Here is an 11,541-nt window from a genome sequence, read left to right on the forward strand (position 1 = left end):
AACGTACCAGTCCTCAGCAGGTCAGTCAAGATATTTCAGATGCAGCTGCACGTCTCACCTATATCAGACTGCACGATCACCTATATCAGATGAAATGGCGTGATCTGATGTATCCATCAATTAATGAGACGCGACATTTTGATGGGATATTTTTTAACTCAATACTTTCTTCTTTTAAAAAGATAGTAAAAATAGTAAAATAGAGCCTAATGAAAAATAATCTTCAAGCTATCCGTTACAATCAAGACTCCATTCGTGTTCTAAAAGAAAAAAAGCCAATATTGTACCATTTCAACAAATACAAATGCTGTAATTTGGGCTATACATGCAGAACAATATTAGCACCTCTCACAACGCCGTTGACTCTAAAGTACACACAAATATACAAGAAATATTCAAAAAGATTTGCCTCGCTATTCTATGAGAACGGTCTCTCACTAACATTTCTGCATAGTGTCTCATAGCGTGAACAGTGCACAGACAGTTCATCCAAATTCCAAGCGGATCATTCGAGGGTCCCTGGTCCAATCCGCGTATTTCCAACACTGCTGGCATTTGCAATTGGCTTATAAAAAACATCCGAATTTGTACAGTTGATGCACACGAGCACGCGGATGGGCTGTTCTAAAACTTTAGCCAGCTATTGCATATGATATGGCAATCCGTTTTCATCTTTAATCCTCAACGTGTTGCCTACTTGTTTTTGATACTAGTTCCTATTTTTTGTTACAACTCTTAGAATAGTAACTTGTATCTAATTCGGTTGTACTAGTAAGACATTTGAATTAGATACTAATAAGCCTACCTATTTTTGTTGCAATAACTATAGGCCTATATTCCAATAGTGAGTGGGTGAGTGAGTGAGTGAGTGAGAGAGAGAGAGAGAGAGAGAGAGAGAGAGAGAGAGAGAGAGAGAGAGAGAGAGAGAGTGAGTGAGAGAGTGAAGAGCAGTGGGGTATGGCAGGCAACAGGCAGGCAGACCAACACATAGACAGGTGCATTGGCAAGTAGGCTGGACAGGTGTGGTCCTGGACAAAAGGAAAACATATTTAATGTGAACTTGTAGCGATACTAGCAATAACTCTAGTGGACGTCTGTATGCACCAGTCATCCATAACATCATGACCACTGACAGGTAAAGTAAATAACAATGATTATCTCATTATCATGGCACCTGTCCGTCATTGAAATATATTAGGCATGTTTTGGCGATAGTGGAGGTGATGTACCGTAGCACTGGTGTGGGGTGACTTATCTATTAACCCTGTAAACCCACAGTAGCAAAATTACAACAGTTTCTTTCAGCAGTCCTTAACATGTTGTCTTGTACATTTTTTTTAAGATCACTTTTACATAGTCAATGGGTCCTATTGTTTTTCCTCACAGTGCCTTTGGATGATGTACTTGTATCTCAGGCCATCTGGTAATGAACTTACACAACTTGCAAACTTTCCTTCAAGCTCATCTCTTTGTTTTATTGGACTGGATTTGTCCAAATTTAAGTTAGTAAAATGCCTTTGATGATTATTACAATGTCTAGGACATGTGGATATAGTTATTGTGAAATACTTTATTATTACATAAAAAAAATACTTGTGAAATACTTTATTATTACATCAAATAGCAAGAATTCTTAGTCCATAGAAGATATTTAGACGATACAGCTATGATGACATTTTCTGAACAATTTGCTCTATATGAGCCGACTAACCATGATTGCTCTCTGAATGAAATGGTAGAGAACCTCAATGATGCACTATTATCTGTGTTAGACTCTGTTGCACCACTGAAAACCAAAAAGAAGTGCACAAGCAGAACCTCCCCATGGCTGAGAAATAAAAATGTTAGTGAAACGAAAAGAAAATGCCGTGCAGCAGAGAGAAAATGGAGGAAAACAAAGATCACTATCCACTACAATATCTACAAAGATACACTAACCACCTATAACAAAACCATCCGTCTAGCAAGGAGAGAATATTTCTCCAACATTATTACAGAAAATGCCAGAAATTCCAGAGTTCTTTTCTCCACCATTGACCAGCTGCTAAACACTGTCCCTGCCCCACCTCCATCCTCAGCAGTTAAATGTGAAGAGCTTGCTTTGTTCTTCAAGAACAAAATAACTTTGATCAGAGCGAGTATTATTAATAGTGGGGTCGAAACTGACATCAGTAGATTCTGCAACATAACCATGAGCACATTTACCTGTATCACACTTAGTGAACTTTCCAAAATTGTCAGCGAATCTAACTCCACAACCTCAGATATTGATCCTATACCCACAACATTCTTTAAGCGAGTGTTTGATAGTGTCTCAGGTCCGGTGCTAGAGATTATAAACACATCCCTTAGAACTGGCGTCTTCCCAGATGCCTTCAAAACAGCTGTTGTAAAGCCCCTATTAAAGAAACCCAAATTGGATAACAGTCTACTTGCAAATTACAGACCAATATCAAACCTTCCATTTATTAGTAAAGTACTGGAAAAGATAGTTTTAGTCCAATTAAATTCTTTTCTTGAAGAAAATAACATCCTAGAAGTCTCGCAGTCAGGTTTCAGGAAATATCACAGTACTGAAACTGCTCTCACCAAAATAATTAGCGACCTCAGACTAAACTCTGATGCAAATAAAGTCTCTATCCTTATCCTGTTAGATCTCAGTGCAGCATTTGATACAATTGATCACGACATCCTAATCAATAGACTGGAAAAGCTTATTGGGTTCACGGATAGTGTATTGAACTGGCTGAAATCATATATCACAGGAAGGAAGTTTTATGTTAGTTTAGGTGACCATAGGTCCAAGAAACATGAGAACTGCTATGGGGTTGCTCAAGGAAGCTGCTTAGGTCCATTACTTTTTTCTCTTTATATGTTACCACTCGGCGACATAATCAGAGAACATAACATAGATTTCCATAGCTATGCGGATGACACACAACTATATATATCCACTGAACCCAACGATGCAACGGCCATCAATTCCATTACCAACTGCCTGTTGGCAATAAACAAATGGATGAATGATAACTTTCTTAAATTAAATGAAGACAAAACCGAAGTCCTACTATGTGGCCCCAAATCCAAAAGAGAGATGCTTATTAAGAATCTTGGAGGCTTAACCCCCTGTCTTAAACCAGAGGTGACGAGTCTCGGTGTAATCCTGGACTCAGATTTGAATTTCAACTCTCACATTAATAAAGTGACCAAAACAGCTTTCTTTCACCTGAGGAATATAGCAAAGGTACGACCATTCATAAACCAAAATGATGCAGAGAAGTTAATTCATGATTTTATATCCAGCCGGCTGGACTACTGTAACGCACTTTTCACTGGTCTTCCCAAGAAAACCACTGAAAGACTACAGCTCATTCAAAATTCTGCAGCTAGATTATTAACCAAAACTAAAAGGAGAGAACACATTAGTTCTGTCCTAGCTACTTTACACTGGCTCCCTGTTACCTTCAGAATTGACTTTAAGGTCCTTTTCCTCACATACATAGCTCTACACGGACAAGGACCTAGCTACATTGCTAACTCCTTTATAAACTACACACCAGCTAGAACACTGCGATCATCAAATGCAGGCCTATTAGAGGTCACCAGAAGCAGTCATAAGAAGATTGGTGATTCGGCCTTTGTCAATTACGCCCCAAAACTATGGAACAAATTACCCATAAATATTAGGGAAGCAAACACTCTAGACATTTTTAAAAGACAGCTTAAAACCAACCTTTTTACAGAAGCATTTAAGTAATTTTATCTCAAAAGGGTTTTCCTACTTTTTAAAGTTGTTTTCTCTCTTGAACAGAGATCTTATTGGGATTTTTATTTTTGTTTGAATTGTTTATCACTTGTATTATTGTTTTTATTGATTTTATGTAAAGCACCTTGAGCTACAATTCTTGTATGAAATGTGCTATATAAATAAAGTCTTACTTACTTACATTATGTGCAGCAGTATTTGAAACTGTATTTTATGATTATTATTATATATCTGTATACAGTTAACTTATCCTAAGCTTTTTTCTGGACTTTGTTTGTTTGCTCAAATAGCTACGTGTTGCAGAAACAGGTTTTAAATGTTCGAGAATGTTTTGCGGGATACTTGTTGCATTGTCCAGGGACAAGACATGCGAATGTTCCTGAATGTCAAATCAAATAAATCAAATCATATTATTGTCACTCAACCATATGCACAAGTGCAACAGTGGGTGAAAGTATTGGGTGCAGTTCCAGGTGACATGACAGTATAACAATGATGCAAAAATTGTTATTTACACATCTGTTACACAACACAATGTACAATATACAGTGTATACAATGCACAGAATACAATAAAATACACTACACATCTCCTCCACACACACCCCCCATAAACAGTGGAGATAATTATAAAGTGCCATGGTGACATTCAGCTGTAGGCTCATAGTCAGTTGCCACTATGTTGTGTGTGTGTGTGTGTGGGTGTGTGTGTGTGTGTGTGTGTGTGTGTGTGTGTGTGTGTGTGTGTGTGCGTGTGTGTGCGTGTGTGTGTGATCCACAGACAATGGAGAGAGGGGTGTGTCTGTCTGGTGGATGACAACGGATTTGAACACTGATATTCACCCTGGACACACCCCCTCACATGGTCCACCAACCAATCAGTGGCTTCCTGTCCTCTTTAACTAGAACTAGTTGCAGTTTTTGCTGGTAATGAAACATGCACATAAAACCCTCATTCACCCTCGATCTTAAACGGACAGAGATGGTGTGGTCCTCATTAATATTTAGTACCTGAAATAATGTAACCCTCAGATACACCAGCAGATGGCGCCAAAGCTGTTCAAAAGGTGGGCCGTCAGTCAAATTAACAGTGATGTTAAGTAGAGGCATCATGCATTACTCATTCAGTATATAATGTAAGTATTTTTGGTCGTGTGGGTGTTGGAAAGATTAGGATAACAAGCCAAAAAATCTCAATTTGATACATTCCTGTATCAAAAAACAATTCATTGTTAATATACAATAAGTCATGTGAATGGGTAACATCTGCAGTGCTGTACTGTACAGTATGTGACAGTTATTTTGAGAGATGGACATTGCAGCTTTGGAGGGGGAAGGGAACCCAACACTCCTCTCTCCCCCCTCATTCGTTTGTCCCCTGAAGTCCCCCGCCTGTTTTACAGCACAGTTCGTGTTGCTCTTTCAGGGTCATTTCAGTCCATTGCCGCAATTTGCAAATCAGCACTTTTGTACCCTTCATATCAGACAGCATTATACTCAACCGCTGTGTTGCCTTTGACTGTCTCTCTGCTTGTCCGCATTCCCGTGCTAAGCTTTGTGAGAGTATGCATTTACTGGACTATCTTATATCTGGTATAAGCTCATCATAGCCACTTGTCACTGTGGAAGAAAGTGTTCTGTCTCCACCAACAGTGTGGCATTGAGGTTCTGAGATCTATTAGTTTGTCAGTCAACTGAGAGGTGAGATGTAACATCAAACATGAATAATGACAAGATAACAGGCAGGAAGGTCTTTTGCAGTCTCTTTAAGGGAGACAGCTCAGTTTCAAGGGTGAACACAGATTAAAACACAGAGATAAGATACATCAGCTGGTATACAGAAAAGCAAGCAGATAACTACAAAAAGTTGGTCTTTGTCATATATGGTCCAGATGCATTTCTTCCTAATCTAAGATGTGAAGTCAAACACAGCTATAGACATACTGACCCGTCCATAGTTGGCCATTAGTCCATACAGATGCACAGGACATGGTAAACCAATTGGGTGAAAGATGACATGCAAATAGCAAAGCATAAAAACAACAAAGGCTTTGTAACATTAAAGTCATGATTAAAGCAACATTGAAGTGTTGAAGTGGATACGGTTTACAAAGAAAACTTTAAACTTAAAAATTCACCATCGACCTTATGAAAGACGTCTTACAAGGCTGTCATTGCCTACAACCAAGTATTTTGAATATGCAGGTTTCAATACACAGAACATCTGAATCACCAGGTAGACACCTCGTTTTTGTCAAATCACATTCTTTTTTGTATCCTGAACTGCATGTTCAAAGAATTTGGGCTTATCCGCATTAGCTAACTGTCATTTTTGCAGCATAAGTGGTGAGGGACTTAGGAATGAAATGCATTGAAGATATGTCATCACAAGTGCTTATCAGTGGTTTTCCCATCTCTATGTACAGTTATTACATCTCATCTTACAGCAGAGCTGGTAAACTGAAAGTTATAGCACATATAATTGTTGTTAATAAATTGACAATTATGAGAATATTTAAGCCACTAAATAATTTTGTGATTCATAACAAAAACAAATATCCCCTGCTGGTGGATTTAAAGACTCATCTGTTGTGAATCAGATCCCATTTTCCTGTTTTATTTTAGGACATCCATAGTCTAACTCTCTGGTTTTGAAAGGCAAAAGTATATCACAATTCTTAGCTCCGTATGCTTTAAAGACTGCATGCACCAGTTGAGTCAATGTCTACTGTCTTTATCTAATTTGTCCTATTGCCTACTGCGACACTGCCACTGTTGTATAAAATTATATTGCCCTTATATTTGAGATACATTGACGTAGGCTGTACACTACTGTGGTTATCGCATAGGCTAAACAGGCAATCGTTTAATATATTAAATAATGACTATGCAAAACTCCTTGTAAAGACTTTATATAGGCCCAAAAATAGATTTCGTCATTAAACTATGTGGTTGATGCCCTTTCCTACAGTAGCTACTGTATATCTCATCACTGGGGCTGCCAATTCTCCTCGGCCCCCACTTTCCCTCTCTCTCCCTGTATCATGTGATTTACGTGTCTGAAAATGTCCCTGTTCCGGTTGCTAGGGAAGGGGTACAGTCCTAGGCAACATTGTAGCCTACGCAAATCTACGACCGCGAAGAGGTGAAACCTCTCGTTTGCCCATCAGCGAAGAGTGGACAGTGACGGACAGTTTACCGGAAGATGAAAACGACTTACTTGAAAGAGCAGAGACTATAGGAAACCGAGAAATAAATATTATCAACTGAACGAGATAGTGCGTAACAGCGTCACCAGCGCCACTATTGCCTACGCTACAAAAGTGGACTTCTCTTTACTGTTTCACTTTGCCGCTGGCCAGGTCACTGAGCTGCGTAGCCTGCGCGCCGGCCTCGACAGACACAGAGGAGAACTGTCAGCTGGATGCGCAGAACATCCGTCGCCTTTTTGGTTAGATCGTCTTGAGCCTACGAAACAGGTGACACAGTGGCGTGGAACTACCGTGGAAAAACTAAACTACATTTTGGGTCTGCTACAGTCCTTTGTTTTGTAAGGATAATTGACAAACATATCCAAAAGTTGTATCGGGTAAGAAACAAACGCGAGCCAGATAAAAATAGGATGCGCGAAGTTCGAAGTTTTTATCAGAGCTTCGGAAGCATTACCTTCTGCCGGTGACAGTAGCGGATGGCTTCCAGACACACATCAACAGACCGTTTTTGATTTCAAAATCGATCTCTATTTTATTGATTCTTCTTCTTATTACTACAACTACTATTATTATTACTATTACTACTACTACTACTACTACTACTACTACTATTATTATCGACATTACTTAAACTATTACTCAGGTTTTCATCAATTCTAATTGAGATTGTCATCAATTATAATGAACATATGGCAGTCAGAAGTAAAATAAAAAAAATGCGAATTTAAAACATTTGCCCACAGCTCAAATGTGGGTGCTGAGAAGACTTGTTATGGCTCCACGGCTGTTCTGGGAGTGATAGGCACTCTGGGACCACCATGCACTCCAGTGCTGTTAGTCCTGTGACAGGGTTTCTGCTCCAGATCCAAGCCTGCAGACTCAGGGCTGAGCAGCCACAGGCACTGCCTCATCACCTGACCCCATCCTGACTCATCCTGGAGTGAGGGGCTGGCAGGTCACACCATGGGGAACTCCTCCAGAAAGGAAGAGGAGGAGGAAGAGAAGGAGGAGGAGACGGACGGCGAGACAGTCCACATAACCGAGAGGAAGGAGAAGAAGAAGAAGAAGGAGGAAGAGGAGGAGGTGGAGCTGCCCCTTGGAGTGGAGGAGTTGTTGACCAGTGGAGACCCTGTGTTGGACCTGAGCTACCGTAAATTCCGTCGCTTACCCTTACGTGTATGTGGACTAGAACACTTGGAGAAACTGTATGTCTGTGGCAACAGCCTTCGCACTTTACCCGACAGCATCACCCAGCTAAAGGGTTTGAGGATCCTAGCCCTGGACTTCAACAAGATGGAGGATGTGCCGCTGGCTGTCTGCCAGCTGAGTAACCTCACACGCCTCTACCTGGGCAGCAACCGGCTGATCAGCCTCCCCCCAGAGTTGCGCAACCTCCAGAGGTTACGCTGCTTGTGGATGGAAAGCAACTACTTCCAACGCTTCCCTCGCCAGCTTTTTGACCTGCCCCACCTCCGCTCTCTTCAGATGGGGGACAATCGGTTACGTACGCTACCTTCAGACCTGTGGCGCATGGAGGCTTTAAGGGGGTTATGGCTGTATGGGAACCGCTTTGACGAATTCCCCAGAGTCCTGCTGCGCATGGAGGGCCTGGAGATATTAGACTTGGATAAGAATAAGATCACAGAGTTCCCCAGCTTGAAGCGCCTCCCTGCCCTTCGCCTGTTCTCCTACGACCACAACCCAGTGGAGGGCCCTCCCAGGGTGGGCGAGGAGGTGGTCCTGGTAGGGGAGGGGGCGGAGGAGGCCATGCAGGACCGGGAATACTGGAAGGAACAGGCACTAGCTGAAGCGAGGGAGGCGGAGGAGCTGGCCTTGGCGGGGGAGGAGGAGCCAGTGATTCACGGCATCCTGAAAAACAGCTGCTCGGCCCCTAGTCGTACTGCTGATGACTTACTGGTAGCGGTTGGACAAGAGGAAGACGGGGACTCAGAGAGGAAGGACGACGAAGGGGATTTTGAAAGGCCGTCTACAGACTACGATGGCAATGAACTTGAATATGACGAGGACGGCTTGGAATATGAAAGGGAGGAGCTCATTTACGAGGGGGAGGGCTTTGAGTTTGAAGGAGGAGGGCTGGAGTATGAAAGAGGTGAGATGGACTATGAGTATGAGGAGGAGGAGGAGCTACAACATCGAGAGAGGCGGGTGCAGCAGTGACTCCTCCCCTTTATGATCTACCCCTCCTCCCAGAGAACAGTGACTCCTCCCCTTCATGATCTACCCCTCCTCCCAGAGAACAGAGTATACAGGACCAGTAATTATCAAATGAGACTGTTGGTTTGGGGTACGCAATTGCAATACACTATGTAGAAAATATTTTAGAGCCAGAATGGCCGCATGGAAACTGGGATTACTAATTTATTTGACATCTTTAACTGATCTGTGAAGAATTCTTAACTGGACATCTTTGCCATTTCAATCAGATGCAAACTGGCATGTCAGATCCAGTCTCAGATGACTCTGTAGGTGTGTGTGACTGTGTGTGTGTGTGTGACTGCATGTGTGTGGCTGTGTGTGTGTGACTGCATGTGTGTGACTGTGTGTGTGCACATGTGTGTGTTTTAAAAAGAGGACAAAGAGTATGCATTCACTGCAATGTGATACTGCTTTGTCAATTCCATGATGTGTGCACAGGAAACTTAATCTTGCCTCATTAAACAGTAATTGAGTTTACCAGGTGTGTGTCAATCATTCGTCTGCTCGACGAAGCAAGAAACCTTTAACAATTCTGCTATAAAAAGGGAAAAAACATGATTTAAAATGTTTTAAAGTGGTAGAAATCACAATGTAGGGATTTCTTTATTTCTTATCACTTGTTTAGGTATATATGAATATGTTTAGGAATGTAAGTGTTACAATTGTATAATGTTTCCACACTAACTGTGATTGTTGTACTGGAGCATGTTTTGCAATCATCTGTAAATTATCATTACACCATAAACAGTCAACCTATTTCTCTTGTCAGGGTGGAGTGTAAGCAGGCCTCTTAGCATGTCAGTGCCAAGAGAGTGAGAAAGAAGTAGGGGGATGGAACAGACCATAAAAGGCAAGTCAATGGACAGGCTTATAACACAAGTTGGAATGTCACTTAAGGATCTTTTGGAGGGAAAGCCAAGGAGCGTGAGAAATCCTATGTCAGCTAGAATCACATCCGACCTCAGTTGTGTCAGTACCTTTCTCAACTACTATGTCATAATGGTTTCCCTCAAGCACTCACAGATCTTTCTAGTTCGACCTCTCAGTCCCATGTTACACCTTCTCTGCCTGTGTATTCATATCGATGACGTGTCATTGTGTCCTGCTGTTCCCTTATTTCAGTCTTCAGTGTCTCACATCTCATTGGAAGTGTAAACTATTTATCCAATAGATGAAATATTAATGAGTAGAGTCATGTGAGACAACTGAGGCAGTCATCTCGAGAGCCTCTAGTCTGTGTCTGTCCTCAGACAACAATTGTAAAGTCTTTATCTGCTCATAATAGAAATGTTTACTATTTAATGAAACCTACACTCCCTATTCATTTATAAGGGTCCTCTCAGATTACTGTCCCGTTTACTTATACGTTTTCAATCAGGATAAGTTATCTTCGTGGTCCTTACTTACATTTACATTTAGTCATTTAGCAGACGCTCTTATCCAGAGCGACTTACAGTAAGTACAAGGACATTCTCCCCGGGGCAAGTAGGGTGAAGTGCTTTGCCCAAGGACACAACGTCATTTGACACGGCCGGGAATCGAACTGGCAACCTTCAGACTACTAGCCCAACTCCCTCACCGCTCAGCCACCTGACTCCCTCTTCATGTCTAGAAAGGCACTGCAAAAACTCATTAAACAAATGTTCTATCATCCATCACCAGCTGACTGGAAACGAAGCTGTGCAGGCCTTGAGTTAGGTTTTATGTGTCTTGTGTTTTGACACAGTGGGACTACGTTTGTTTTACTTCAGTAGATACATAAAACTACTGCACTGTTTGAGAATGAGATCAATGCCATGTCAACTTGTAGAGCTTGACACATGCTATGACGTTACTAAAGCATGAAACTAAACAGGGTTGGCATTCTGCTCTTCATTCCATAGCTGTGACTAGGAGGCCAAACACTTTGACGAATACCAAACATGTACGAGAATCTATGCTGCAAATGTGTCTGAATATAATAATTTTGCTCGTTAGTTTACACTTCTTTCATTCTCCGTAGGTCAAGGACGTAACACCCATAGAAACAACAATACTTCATTTCTTTCATGGCTGCCTCACACTCTTATAACTGCCACACTGGCCATTGTAAAGAATGGTCTGACAGTCAGCTGACGGAAATAACCATTCACCATCACAGAGTTACAACCAAGCATACGGTTGCTCAATAACAAAAACTTTATGAACGTTATTTTGTTACTTGAGATCTTAAGATAAGTAGGTCTCAAGTTGCATTCGATGTATTCAGACAAAAATATTCAAATATTTTTTTCTTTTTACTATTACATGCATAACTTGAAAATTCAGAACAGAATGGGCGGTATAATGTGATAGAAGGAAAACTGAT

General features: G+C 41.3%; 1 protein-coding gene across 1 annotated transcript; it reads left to right on the forward strand.

The window, feature by feature from the left end:
* The first annotated feature begins 6,832 nt into the window (after positions 1–6,832).
* LOC134021524 (leucine-rich repeat-containing protein 10B) lies at positions 6,833–9,671 on the forward strand. Its single transcript, XM_062462455.1, has one exon. The coding sequence runs from the start codon at positions 7,941–7,943 to the stop codon at positions 9,153–9,155; it is 1,215 nt and encodes a 404-aa protein (XP_062318439.1). The 5' UTR covers positions 6,833–7,940; the 3' UTR covers positions 9,156–9,671.
* The last annotated feature ends 1,870 nt before the right edge of the window (positions 9,672–11,541 follow it).

Source organism: Osmerus eperlanus, chromosome 5 (assembly GCF_963692335.1).
Source record: "Osmerus eperlanus chromosome 5, fOsmEpe2.1, whole genome shotgun sequence".
Classification (NCBI taxonomy): Eukaryota; Metazoa; Chordata; class Actinopteri; order Osmeriformes; family Osmeridae; genus Osmerus; species Osmerus eperlanus.

What these genes read in the sequence shown, in the direction of transcription:
- LOC134021524 (XM_062462455.1), top strand. Translation starts at nt 7,941, where the DNA reads ATGGGGAACTCCTCCAGAAAGGAAGAGGAGGAGGAAGAGAAGGAGGAG.